The 14,812-nt window shown below is 45.6% G+C and overlaps 1 protein-coding gene across 1 annotated transcript in view; it reads right to left on the minus strand.

Annotated features, from left to right (window-relative positions):
- Window positions 1-14,812, minus strand: part of rapgef1b (Rap guanine nucleotide exchange factor (GEF) 1b) — a 39,393-nt gene that overhangs the window by 18,373 nt on the left and 6,208 nt on the right. The window contains 1 exon segment of the mRNA XM_080509878.1: window positions 604-749. Within this exon segment, the coding sequence (XP_080366004.1) occupies window positions 604-749 (146 nt within the window).

Below are 14,812 nucleotides of genomic sequence, written 5' to 3' on the forward strand. Positions count from 1 at the left end.
TCATACGCTTTTTGTACGTCGTTGTCGTTTCCTAATTTTCAGTAGCGGGAGAATCCCAACAAACTTGATTTTTTTTGCATAAGCCCCGACTGTTTCTATGATTTGCTCACGGCTCCAAGGCGCTCTGGCTTGGAGCGATCTAAGTACTGCTGCGAAGCGCTCTTTCCGCTTCTCCAGTCTGTCACAGCGGGGCTGCTGGGGGAAGTCTACTCATTACACCAAAACCCTTAAGAGGCAGCCGGAGGAGTTCATTCAGGAAGTGGCCCAGTCTCATTCATGTCTTTATAGGTTTAGACACCTGCTGTAGCGCAGCCAGCCAGCCAGCCAGCCAGCCAGCCAGCCAGCCAGCCAGCCCAGCCAGCCAGCCCAGCCAGCCAGCCAGCCCAGCGACTGGGAGGTTGTGGGAACCAGCAGGGGGAATTCGCACGCACACACAGACACAATGAAAGCGAGGGAGCACAAAGCATCAGACAGGAAAACAATAGTCTCACCGATAGGCAAACAAACACAAGGGGTAGGTGGGAAAGAGATTTCCCACAATACAAACACACACACACACATGCAGACACGCACACATTTTGGGTCACGTGGCCGCTAACGCACCTTGTTGGGAGGTTTCTCGGTGTTCTTGGCCGCCGGCTCGGGCTGCAGCTGCTTGCCCTTCTTGGATGGAGTCCTCTTGATCTTGGGAGAATGGAACTTGTCCTTCAGTATCATGGTGAAGGTGGACAGATGGGACCGTTGCGAGTCTGTGGACGGAAGGAAATGGGGGCGGTCAGTCGAGGAGGAGGGATATCACGGGGGGGGGGGGGGGGGGGGGACGACCAAAAATTCGATGTAAACAGATGGCGCAAGATCGTTATAGTGCTGATATTACTTTCACACCATGCGGCTCTGCCGATCTTAAACGCAAATGAAGAGCCGAAGATCGCAACATATCAACTTCTTGTTGAATTTAAAAGAAAAATGACGACTTCTGAATCTTTGCGTTGTCATCTTTTGCTTCCCGCTGTGACAGACTGGAGAAGCGGAAAGAGCGCTTCGCAGCAGTACTTAGATCGCTCCAAGCCTATATCAGAAACTGTTGACTTTGCCTCTCTTGATGAACTGAGAACAGCCGAGAGGGGTCTCAAACATCCTGTGAAGAAATTTCTAAAGAGTAACAGACACAAGCCGAGTTGTCGGTGATGCTGCCATGAAAACCTTGTTGCTATCTAACTGTCAAGGTGACTTTGTAAAAACGTGGCTTATGCAACAGCTTTCTGGTGATTTTGCAACTAGAAGGTTTCATTAAATTTGGCTTTATGTTGAGATTGCACTAATTTTCTGCAGTAATTGTTTGGTCGTGCGGAACCATGAACACGTTGAAGCAGAAGTACCCACTTATAGACTAAAATATTTGGCTTAAAGTACGCTGGGAGTAGGCGAAGTTTGCGCTCATGCAACCAGTTAGTAGCGACAAGGCTAAGAAGTGAGCCCCATAACAATCTGCAGATAAATAAGAAACAGTTAAAACACAGTCAAACAAACCTCATTTGAACACAAGGATTATGTGCAACTATATTCTTATAAGCTATAATTTAATTATTTATTATTATGAAATGCTGTATATATCTTTGGATACGTGTGTGTGTGTGTGTGTGTGTGTGTGTGTGTGTGCATATAGAGGGATATTGGCTATGTATGTGACTGCACAAAATGTGTGAATGTCACATGCATGAAATTAATGTTTAAAAAAAAATTATAATTTGTGTTTGGCCATTCCTGCAATTTCTCATATTTATCTGGGATCTGCTCCGGTGCTTTGTGACTCAGAGGAATAAAGTGGTGTAGAAGATGGATGGATCATGTGGACGTACTAACGCCGTCATGTTCAGCGGCATTCGCTTCTTTAAGTGCTCTAAAACGTTCCACTTTGGAAAAGACCACTTCTCGATATACTTCTTTCCACTTAGAAGTGGCATTTCCTCGTTCCTCGTGAACCCACAATTATTACGCACACGCATCTTTGAGAAAATGTTGCGTCTGAAGCTAAAAGAATACGCCAAAACGCCTTTTCAAACGTCTGCCTCTTGAATCGTTCTGGTTGAAACCTGAGGACAGAACATTTTGACATGTGGTGAGAATAAAACACTCTGGCGAGTGTTGAGATTCACTTCATTGTATCCAATATTGCGAGCGGCTTCACAATCGGAGCGTGCTCACTGTGGTGGGCGCTGGCTGAATCCAGATAGAGGAAAGACCCCCCCCCCCCCCCACCCTGTTAATCCCTTGATAATTGACTGCGTGCGCATGGCGTTCCTTCACCTCTTTGTCCCTCTTTCTCCATCGCCACAACCAAGCCGAATCAGTAGATAATGCCTAATAACAGCAGCGGGAGACGGCAGGAAATGTGTTTTTTTTTTTTTTATCAGCGACAGAATTGCGCCGTAATCTCCCCCTCTGCCCGACGACAGCGGGATCCGGCATTCCGTGGGCATCGGCGTTAAAAAACAAAACAAAAAAAAAAGAAAAGGATTCCGACCGGTGATCAACGGCAGGAAAACGCCACAAAACCAGACTTCCAGCAGGGCCGCGCTTTTCGTCTGCTCCATCGATCAACATGCCACGCACATCCCCACCCTGCCGTTCGCTCTCCCCACCCTTTAATCCTCATCATCCCTCGCTTCCCTCGCAAGAAGCCAAAGTTCGCCGAGGCGGCCGAGGAAGACTGCGCGTGTCTCGTTAAACATGCCGATGAGAACGCGGCCACAGTAAAGTTCACTCCCATTAGGAAGTCGCCAGTTTGAGCTATGCGTGACCCTCCTGGCTCGTGGTGTTTTGGTTTTTTTCTACGCCGCATATTTGTGGAAAATCTTATCAGTGCTGTGTAAAAATAAACGGACGGCGGGCCTGTTCCGTGAAGCACCGCTGAATCGAGTCCTTCAGCTGATTCAATATGCTAAAGCGTTGCTGGAAACGTATCTCACGGCAGTTCGCCACCTTTAATCTGCATGTGACCTAGTTCTTAACACCCAAATAGGTCAAATCAATTCTACATACGTGACATTGGACCACACTCGGTACACTGTTAACTTAAAATCGTTCGCCGACACAATGTGACGAGGGTACGTTAATTACAATATTCTCTACTTCTTCCCTTGAAATTTGGCGATTAATTATCAAATAAGTAACCAGGGATCAAACTGCCAACGGTGGGATTGGAGGATGGCTCATTTCCCCAACCAAGCAACAGCCCCAGCATGTCTATTTGAGAACTTTGTGTTTTCTATGATTGAAAGACTGTAAATTGTGCTCGAGTAAAAGTCAGTGGCTAAGCGACGACGACGACACGTGACGGAGACGATCACCTCGGATAAGGCTAAGGCTGAAAGCGTGTTTTCTTTTTGGGTTTTTTTATGCCTTCCTATCCCAAGGCCGTTGCATACCTGTGCTGGCCAGTTTCGCCTCAAGCAAAGGATGGGAGCCTGGCAGAGTCGCGCAGAGCATCCGTACGCTTTTGATCGCGCGGCAGTCGGCATGTCGGATATCAGCTTGACCCGGTTGCCCCCTTTTTTTATTCTTGGCACAAGTGCAGAGACTGGAGCTGACGTGACAATATGTCGAACCCCCTTCAACTCAACCCCAGATTGCACAGGCCCAGAAGAACTCTGCGCGGGTTTGCAGCTGCGACTTGGCGGCAACGCTGACCTGAGTGCAGTGAGTCACCGCCACGCATGATCAATACAGATGGCTCCTCATCGCAGTCCCTGCGGCTCAGCTGTCCCCCCCCCCCCCACTACAAATGTAGGCCCGGTTCCCGCTATCCACTGCACCCATTCTCACTTCTCCACCACTTCTTAGAAACTCTCCCTTCTGAGAACGGAGCCAACCCCCGAACAGAAAACCAGACTTCCACCGAAGTGGAAGTCTGGCCGCAGAATAAGAATGACATCACCAAACCCGAATGAAATGAACAAGTGTGAAAGAAAAAGTCAGCAATGAAGAGGAGGAAACCAAGAGAGAGAGAGAGAGAATACAGTGAAGTGTTCTGTTATAGTCATGTAGGCCTTCTCGTTGTCCGCCCTCCTCCAGCCATCCCTCCTGCTCCCCGGCTTCCTGCCTGCTGCTAAGAGTTATGAGCTGGTGATGTCATTGGTTGTAATGTCTCTCGCGCTTGAATCTGACTAGTCATGGACAGAGGAGAGCAGAGCAAGAGAGAGAGCGAGAGAGAAAAACCTCACACTGAAAATATCCCCCCCCCCCCCCCCCTCTAATGTTTTTCAGCTGTCTGGGCCCACAACACACTTAATATTGGTGCGCCTCCGAAAACTCTCGCGCTCCGTACACCTGTGACAACATTTGTCCTTTTCGTGAGCAGTACTCACAGCCATTTTTTTTTTTTTTTTTAAATAACTTTTCAAAGAGGCTGCAGAGGCAGAAAGATTTGACATTTAAGTCGAGGCTCAGGAAAGACTGAGCAGAGGAGTGTGGCCAACCGGCAGCAAAGTGTGGCTGGACTTCCATAAATGGTTCGGTTTATCTTCATAAGCTGCATTAATGCTGTAAACGCGCCAGCGTTAACAGTCCAGTGTGACGAGGGCACACTCGTTACGGCGTTCGTGAGCCATCGTCCGATCGTCACAGGTGGGAAACGACGAAGTACTAATAAATGAAGCATGAATAATTGAAAAAAAAACAACATTGGGACTTTTTGATAATGCTTGACACAGTGACAGTAACTGAAACTCCTTTCAGTGAAGTGTTGACTAAACACCATTGGCTGTGGACAGTTCTGTGTTTATAGTGAACAGGGATTCACTCTGGGTATTCCCACAACACTTCTGCTTATGTGTGCTTCAGGGATTTAAGGTAGATTGTGTGGCACCCTAGAATGGTTGCTTTTGCAGTACATAAGGACCAAAAGACTGCGACTAGAGCTGTGCAGTGGTGCGCTCCATCGTGTTGACGGCATGTTCACCCCTATTTTGTTCAACCGTATTTTACCAGGTATGTGTAGGTTTTCCAATAAAACCTTTGTCTGTCCACCGGAGCTTATGGCTGACGCGTGTTTTTAAAAAAGTGTGATCTCTATTTTACATTATTTATTCGCCAAAAAATACAAAGAGACAAAAGCACATGTTCCACACGAAATTCCACGATCCAAAACAGAAAAACCGTGAGCTCCTCCACACAAGTCACCCACATCGCTTCGCCCCTAAAACTACCGAGCCTCAAAAACGAACCATAACTCCTTAAAGCGACAGGCTCTTATTATTATCCACCACACAAATCATTATGAGATCATAACATGAAATATCAACGTTCGTGTGCAACATCAATAATACAAATATTCATATTTTACAACTTAAATTAACATTTTTAAATACAATTAAATAATGAAACTAATATAAATCCAAAATGTACTGTACCATGAACTGAAATGACCATGAAATACTTAAATAATATGGCACCTACATATGTGTTTCCCCTTGAGACATCCATACATTAGGTCCCTCTATCCTCTTGAATAAGTGTCTTTTACTTAAGTAGGGTATATGTACACTTTTGTCTACAATGATAATAACAGTTTGTCTAGACCGGGCGTGGCAAATGCATTTGATTTTCAATAGAGCCCAAGTGGGTCAAACTGTTAAAATAGTGCAATAATAACCGTGATATTTGAACTTTTTCTTTTGTTGTGGCGCAGAGAATATGTGACGAAAATGTCTATATTTTGGCAAAACCCAAGCATTTACTCCAGAAAATTACTATAATCTCAACATAAAGCCAATGTTAATGATACCCTCTGGTGCAATACTACAGTGAAACGTCCCCAAAATAACCCCCCCCCCCCCCCCATCTCCTATAGCTGTTGCATTATGCACGTCTATACAAAAATCGCCACGACAGCATGGCTTTTAGGCAAATGCCAATCTATGTAGCTCACTTTCTTTTCTTTCTTTTGAGTTTTGTCTCTGATTTATTGTGCAGAGGCCTGTTTTTTTTTTTAGAACTTGTAAGTTTATTCAGGAATTCATAAGCTAAATGTTTTGTTTTTTAATTAAAAAAAAGACATTTTTAAATACATTACAGTCATTCCAATGTGCTTTTATAGAGAAAATAGAAAAGCCCAACCTATCCACATGAGCAAGCAGGTTTGTTTTGTGACTGTGGAAAGGAAAAACTCTCTCTAACAGGGAGGAACCTTTGCAGAAACCAGAAAGTAGCTCACTTTCACGTACAGCATCACCGACATTTCAGTGTTCAGTGTCTCTGCTACTCTTAAGAAATTTGATTAAAAACCAAAAAAAAAAAAAAAAGGTTTTCTTTCAAATTTTCTTGGTGGTTTGGCGGGCCGGATCGTTTGACACCCCCAGTTTAGACCGAAGCAACAAAAACAAATCTGCTGGATATGCCAAAAAAAAAAAGAAAGAATTGGGGAAACAGCTAGAATGACATTGTCAAAAGTCAATAGTCAAGGATTTACCAAGCAAACATCTTTTGGAGGCATTTAAATTGCTGCAGACACTTGGCTGCTGTGAAAGGCCACGGGGACGTTTAAAACAAACACTCCAGCCTGAACGACTCTTGAGCAAAGCCTGGGAGAGTCCTCGCACCACACCGCCGCGTCCCCAGGAGCCTTGCAGTGGCTGGTTTTGTCTGAAGGCTTTAGTTTACTCTACAAGCGAGCGGAGACGCGCAACACACGTGGAGGGTGCAAATTTATGGGCGCTCCTGGCCAAAAAAAAAGAGAAAAAAAAAAGAAAAAGGAAAACACTTAAGCGTTAAATATATGCAATGCACCTTGAAATGGATTTCGTGTCGATTTCACATCGCACTTGCCAAGTCGAATGTGTATCTTAACACACCACAACATTCAATAAAGTGGCCTTAAGGCAATGTATGGATTCCCAATTTCCGCTGGTGTCCTCCGAGGAGCGCGGCCAGCCCTGCCGTTTTTCCTCATCAACGACACAGAGCCGCGACGGCAGACGCATTCATTAACTCGCTATGTTAACAAGATTGTCGATCAGTGTGCAAATATGTCAAAAAAAAAAAGAGTAAACATAAACATGAATTTACATCAGCAGCTCACTCAGCCAGGGTATAAATGTTTTGCTCCCGGTAATGCAAAACAGTCAAAATGCAGCTTAATCATGTTCACACAAAGCTCAAATGAATAAATAAAGCTCCTCCGTTCCCAAAACAGGCTGTCAGACAAATACACCTGAAGGTCTTTGAAACTCTTTGCCTTTTTTTTTTTTTTCATCATCATCATTTCAAACCCAGTGATTGATGAAGAAGACACAGAAGGGTCGTTCTGCCATCGGTGACCCCGTCTGAAACATGTTTGAGGAAGCAGAAGACGCTTCGTCCTCGTCTCCTCGGCCTCAGCAGCCGCCAGTTTTCACCTTTGAGGCTTTGAGGCGTCCTGACTTTTGGCAGAACGATCCGGCTTCCTGGATCCAACACGTCGAGGCGCTTTTCCGACTGTGTGGAATCACCGAAGATGAGTCCAGGTAATACTTGATCGTCTACTAGCCGCCCGAGCTAGCGGCTCCCGCTAGTCGCTAGCGGCTCCCGCTAGCCGCCCGAGCTAACGGCTAGCCGCTCCCACCGTCTGTGCGCCTTTTCTCCTACCTCGGGTCTCTTCCAGGCTCAATCTTTCGTCAAGGCTCATAAAATGCCAACTATAACTTCAAAACACTGTAAAAACGTCGATATTTAAGAGGGAAACAAGCCGATATAAACCCAACAGATCGAGATCTGCACAACTCTTGACGTCACGCTCACGAAGAAGAAGGATTCCCCCGATTTCGTCGGCTGGAAATTCAAAATTCAAATAACTTTGTTATGCGACAACAGTGGTGGGGCACAGTCGGAGAAACCTTAGAAGTAGTAGCCCAACTATCGTTTTTTTGCAAAGTAGTGTTTTACATTTCACTAGGCCTTTAAGTCATGAGGCGCCTCAAACCGCCAAAAAGGCCAGACAGGATCCGTGCTGCTGTCGGGAGAACGCGGTCGACGACGGGCAGCGTATGCGCCTGTCCGGGTCCGACAGGCCGGCAGATTGATGTGCGTCTCATTCGGTACAGGTGTGATCTGCACAGGACAGCTGGTCAGCCCCCCCCCACCCCTCCTTCGCCCCCGAACGGGAGGGTTAGAAAAGAGATACGGCGGCGGAGGCTGTGCACACAGCTGTCACCTCCCGCTGAACTCCTAGCGGCGTGAAAGTGTGTGCAGGAGCTGCGTTTACGGGACCTGTTTCGCCAACTTCCCAGACTGAAACCAGGGTCACAAAGGTCACCGTGCCAGCTGTTGAGGAGGGAAGACGAAGAAGAGGTGGGGGGGGGGGGGGGGGGGGGGGGGAGCATGCGTGCAAGACATACTGGGAAAAAAAAAATCTGTTTCAAAGCTGCACTGGACTGTAAACAAAGAGAATGAGGATGATTGTTTTGTTCGTTTCATAAATGCACGTCGACACATTCTACGTTCTTATCTCACAAAAAGAGATTTGTGTTAACAGTGCGTCATTTCTGTCGTAAACGAGGCTTCTTGGCAATGCATCTCACGCCGTTTTTGGGAAGGAACGTGCATTTTGTGGGATGAGCAGCAGAGCAGACGATACATGAAAAGTATCTCACTTCCTTCATGACGCAGACGGGGGAAACAACATTTCCCAAGGTCCCGTTATGTATTTCGCGCACCTTTAGCCGACATCGCCAATGCAAGGCCTTGATGAATCATACTTACATACATAAAAACTACTCGTACTTGCAGTGATGCAACTTTTTGACTTCCTCTGGAAAACATAGGACGGATTCAACATTGCGTATGTATTTTTACAGCAAAGCAGAAAAGGAGTCTCACTGCTTTTAGCACCAGCCAGAGAGCCACCATAATAGATGTCTTGTTGTATTTTTTTTTTTACACGAGAGTGCGTTAAGCACTGGCGCGCCACGGGTTTTCTTGTACAGTATGAAACCTTCCTGGGGTTGTTTGCAGTTGCATTTAGGGAAGCAGAAGCACAATCGACAGGTTGACAGGTTGTTGTCATAACGTGACATGATGTTCTGAACAACTCGTTTTCTCCAATAGGCTCATTTGTGGTGTGAAAAGCTGCAAAAAAAAACAAACAGAAATATACATGCACGAGTGCCTGAAAGAGTTCTGCTTAAATGTCTGGAAGGCTGTGCATATTTAAACACGTCTGTGCTTTGAGGTATACGCGAACATCAGCATGCCAACGAGCTCGCTCAGCAACTCGATTCACTGTGTGTAAATAATTCACATTTATAGCAAAACATACTGTAAAGATTGATTCCAACACATTTCAATGCAGACATAGTTTATCAACACGGGATTTTTTTTAAATTTTTTTTTTTAAAGTAGTTAATCAGACAGTTAATTAAATAATTGACAACTTTGACTAATGCAGCAGAGCACAGTGGAACATTTTGTAGCCATGAAATCCATTAGCAGCAAACCAATGCATAAATATATTACTGGAAGTTTTTAACTCAGCCACAGTAGGATGGGGATGCAGGTTAGTAAATTATGACTTTTTTTTAGTTTCCTCGAGAATCGACACATTAACAAACATTTCAATTAATCGAGTCTACAAAAAGGATAACACTCAAGATTTAGTACAAAGTATAGTCGAGTATTTTAAATATCGTCCCTAAAATATAGTCATTGAAGCCTCTAATTCCAATCTTCAACAAGTGCGTGAACGTGTATTCAAGCTCAACATATTTTATTCATTCATTCTTTGTGCCGATAGCACTTATCAAAAAAAATTAATGTAGCACCAAGTGCTTTACACGTTAAAAACAAAGATGATATGCTTAGACCTGAACATGTACAACACAATGGTTACTGAGGTTTTTCCTCGACATTGGTCAGGTCGTCTTCATTTCAAATCCCCTTTCAGTCAACTGAGAAATTCACTGGTTAATTTGGGTCAAACGTGAAATAAGTGGTTTGCAAGCAACGTACATCTCGGCGATAAACATTACAGCGACGTGAAAGAATCGAACCGGCTGCTGCAGTGTGGAAACACAGAGCATTGGAGGAGCTGCTCCACACATCCTATCTCCGCGGGGGAAGACCTGTTGTGAAAGCGAGAGTGGGAAACGCAGGCCTGAGGCATGTGGGATGAACAGCAGCAAGAAATATGGGCGAGGAAAGAGACAGAGAGAAAAAAAACAAAAAAACTCAACAGGAAACAGTTAAGTGCTTAGTGAATTATTTATTCTCTCCATTGTAGTGGTTTATTCCTGCTGGCTGTGTTCAGTGTTCAATATGAATCCTCTTTATGTCCTCTGGTATCAATGTGCTGCACTCGGTGCGACGCCGTCGGATACACCGGGCTCGCTGTCTCGCGGCCCAAAGCGTTAGTGGCGAGGAGAGGAAGCCCCCCGGCGGAGGACGGAGGAGCCCGCGATCCCGGGATAGCGGCCGAGTCGAAGGAGCGACAGAACGACAGGTCCAACTGTGGCCCTTTTACGGTTTTCAAGCTGTGCCGTTCCGAGCGGGTCGCTGATCAATGAGCCACGGGGACACTGAGAGCATCAGGTCCACTTACCCAGTAAGTAAATGAGATACAGTGGACGCTAAGTGCTCCGTGCTCTTCCCGCGTATTGTATTTCACTTAACAAATGACTAAATGAGACACGGGAGATGGTTTCCACATGGACGGCACAGTCGTCAACAGAATGGCACATCCCAGTACGGGACTTCTACAAACAATCCCGTCTTGACGACTCCTGAAAAATGACAAATACGATTTTAGATTAATTCGATTTTTTTTTTTTTAATGAGAGAATTCTAACAGACGAGAAGTTCATTTATATTTGAATGAACACTTCGCTGAAGTGATACACTTGTGGCTCACTTAATTAAACTTGGCAATTACAAAAAATTGGGCACACATCCCCCAAAATGTTTGCAGAATTTTGTTTTTGTTTTCCCAGTGGAGCGTCACTCTATTTATTTTATTCCGCACAGAGTCGTGCAGAATAATCAGTTCAAAAACACAGAAAAGCCTGCCACGCTTGGTGAACTGGGAAGCGAGAGCAGTAAACCACTACACCTCAATGCAATCCGTTCTATTTCCCATCCGAGCAGGGAAAAAAAAAAAAAAGTCCACTTTTGGATTTTGCCGTTCACGCAGCTCTACGAAATTCCTCCCGTCCAATATTTTGCACTCGTCACTCTCTCAGCCACGGCCCTCGGCGTGTCGACGGCTAGCAGAGCAGGCCCACCGGTCACGGGTCACTGATCAGGAGCAAAATATCAGCGTGGCGACGGAGCCGCTCCGTGTGCCGAGGTTGCATGGAAACAGATGGCCTGGTTCAGCCGTGGCTAACGGGGCGCGCGAACCAAGGCGATCTATAACGCAAATCCATTCGAACGCAACGGGCCGATCGGATCCATAACAGCCCGGCGGGATTGCATGTGGTCATCTGCGCTCAGTCTGTGTGCAACGTGGAGGTGAGAGAGTGAACGGTAACACAGGAAGGAAAAGAAAAGAAACACCCAACCCAAAACACATAGCGTCAGTGGGTTTGAGCCATCTTCACACGAGTCGAAGCAAACAACACGGTGGAGCGACGACTGAAAACACGTCTATAAAGGGAAACTCCTGCTCTGTGAAAAGAGACATCGTTACCCGAGTGAGTCATGAGATAACTCTGAGCTGAACGGAATATTAACCAGCAAACCACACAAGCCAACCTTTCTTTCTTTTCGGTCACATTGGACGTGCGCGTTTTTTGGTTTAGAAAGCTTGAAAGAAAAACCTTGAGTGCTTTTTAGCGAGAAAAGTACGACCTGCTCCCATCCCAACTTCTATTCCCACAGAAATACTATGCAACTATAATATTGTATCACGAATCTCTGGGTGAAGCAAAACAGGAATCATCAGCAACAATAAAATATGTTGTATTAAGCCATAACGAGCAGCGAGCAGAGACACAATAGGATTTAATCCGGTTTAATCGTTCGGTGACACACCTGAATTCTTGAGTCTGTCGGTTTGTCTGGCATCGTGTTAATTTAAATATTCAACAGTGGATTCGAGCAGCGGTTGGGTACTGCGAGGAGGTGCTGGAATGCTTCGTGGAGCGTGCAGCCGCGGGAACAATCTGGGGCGTCGGGGGGACGCTATGCAACGGCTTGAGACTTTCTTTGAGTTTAGAGAATGATCACAACGGGAATAAACGAAGGAACAGGAAACTATCGAGTGTACCAGTGGCAGATTATAAACCGGACAAAGGTTTACAAGATCAGTGATTTCAAACACATTGACAAAGATGGCCCGATGGATCAACCGATGATCTTTCGTTAGCTTCGGAAACGCTACTGTTAAACACAACTGGGATTTCAGGCAGAGGAAGGAAGGGAAACTTGTTATAGTCATAACACGGTTACAAGTAAACTACAGCGCCCGGGGATTCAATGCGACGGAGGTCAGAGGAGACGATAAGCAGCTCCATAACGACATATCTTGCGGATTAGATGTGGAGGATGCTGAGCCTATATCGAGGGCAGTGGGGCAGCTCTGGAGAATTCTGGTCGTCGAGCTCAGAAGTGCATTCTTGATGAAACTCTTGTATAGTCTGCATTTCACTCGTATAAAATACAAGGATGGCAAAAAAAAAAGATATCAAAAAAAGGGAATGGACAAATAGTCCAATGAGTTTCTTGGGTGATCCCTTTGGGTTAAATGACTGAATGACTGTGTCACGTAGGCCAAAGGCCTTGTTCTGGGATCCACAGGTCAGCAGTGGGATTCCGTTTAACTTCCCCATAGTTGTGAAAGTATGGGATTTTCCAATCTCCCCGTGTTTGAGCCGTGATGGAGCTGTAACCTGGGCGTACCTTGATGTCACTCGTGACCTTGACTCAGCTCGAGCACCCCATGGGAGACCTTGACCGACTGTGTAATACCGCACAGGCTTTGCAACACATACAAGGACTCGGGGGGGTGGGGTGGGGGGGGATCAGCAGCAAAGCACTGCGGTAATCTTCATACTTCACAACAAGCTTCATCTTTTCAGAGGATGATTTTATTACCACCGCATTAAAAACGAGCAATTGCATTAACTGTTCCTGTTCTGAATATTTCAACACGCAGTGTTAAAACCCCGAGTTGATTGCAGCCAGGGTGCATTTTCCACCACAACACTCATGTAGGTCATTTTGCTCTGAAGTCAGTGTTAGAAGAGGGTGGGACCGTCAGGCTTGCGCATTGTGTGGTGGCGAAAAAAAAACATTTACAAGCTTTTTTGGCTGCGATTCTATGCTCTGTTCAGCTACGAGGCCAACACAACTCCACCTCCCAAAGCTCTCTCTGTGACAGAGTGAACACCATCTTTCCTCCCCATCTTTGCTTCTTTTTCTCCGTCACTCCCCCCCCCCCCCCCCGTCACTGCTGCCGCTGCTCGTAGTTTACCCACAACATTTCCCCTTTTCTAGGTAAAGCGAATTGATTGCAAAGACCACATTGTTTGTCCACATTTGCACGTCACCGCAGATCTGTGAAAACACAACGTTATCCAACTTGCCTTTGGTCGTTTGTTTTGGCCTGAATTAACTCGCGGACCCCCGAGGCAAGCTACGGTCGCAATTTTCCCACGTCAAGTGCTCCACTCCACCGCTTTTAATGGCACGTGTAATTGCGAGTAAGTTGAGAGGAATTTGGTATGTCGGGCGGTATATACGTTGCAGGATCGCGTCACGTGGGGCTGTGACTGATCCGTCAATTAGTGTTAGCAAACAAGTCTCACTCTGGCGGCATTAAGAGTAGCAGTCGTAGCTCCAGTAATAAAAGTCCCAAATAAATGCACTTTTATTGTTTCAAACTTTACTTTAGGGCTGTAACTTTTTTATTCGAACCTTTGTGATTTCCATGTAAGCACATTGGGTTTTACAAACAAGCATCTAACAATGTGGGGGGTGGAGGTGGGGGTGGGGGGTGGTGATGAGTTATCAATGGAAAAACTTACAGAACAGTTCATTTCATGACTCATATTGGTCCCCTGGATCGTGCTCTGCTCTGCGGATGACCTAAGCCACAACTGAATGGGTCCTATTAGGCACGCAGTCCATTTTTTTTTTCCTTTTGTTGTAAACGAATATAAAATAAGAATTGAATTTGCTAACGACTGCCCAGTCTGTGCTACAACAACACGAGACCAAACCATGGTGGATTTACTTCAGGAACTATACAAGAAGCAGGGAGTAAAAATTAAGTTCTGTACACAAAATTCTAACTTGATTTAATCGGTATTCCAAAATAAAGAGCTTTAGTGATGATAGTAGTAGTAGTAGTAGTAGTAGTAGTATAGCCACAATGTGGGTCAACGTGCCATAGTGGGCACTGGACCAGCTGAAGGAACCAGATAATGGGAGCATTTGGCACAGCAGCTCATTGGGGGGGGGGGGGGGGGGTACTAAAAGCTATGGAGCTCGCCCCGAGGCTGCGCTGACTCGACTGTCCTTCACACAACAGTTACACACAAACTAACAATACACGGATTATTCACACAAGAATCCGCATCCACAGGCAGACACAAATGAGCAAACAAAGAGTCTCCATAAACTATTCAACCACAAGCAAAAGGTTGTGGAGGGGATGCCTCGGGGCCTGGATTTTCAAACACCACCGACGACAAAACAAAACATAATATAAGGCGCATGAGCTGGAAGCTTTTAATGCCCCAGTTGTAAAATAGAAAAAAAAAAATTTAATACTACACAACCATACGTGGGTACAATGGCAAATGGGGTTGTGTAAACAACAAGTGATGTAGAAAAGGTCCAG

The sequence above is a fragment of the Blennius ocellaris genome (genome assembly GCF_963422515.1).
Source record: "Blennius ocellaris genome assembly, chromosome: 15".
Classification (NCBI taxonomy): domain Eukaryota; kingdom Metazoa; phylum Chordata; class Actinopteri; order Blenniiformes; family Blenniidae; genus Blennius; species Blennius ocellaris.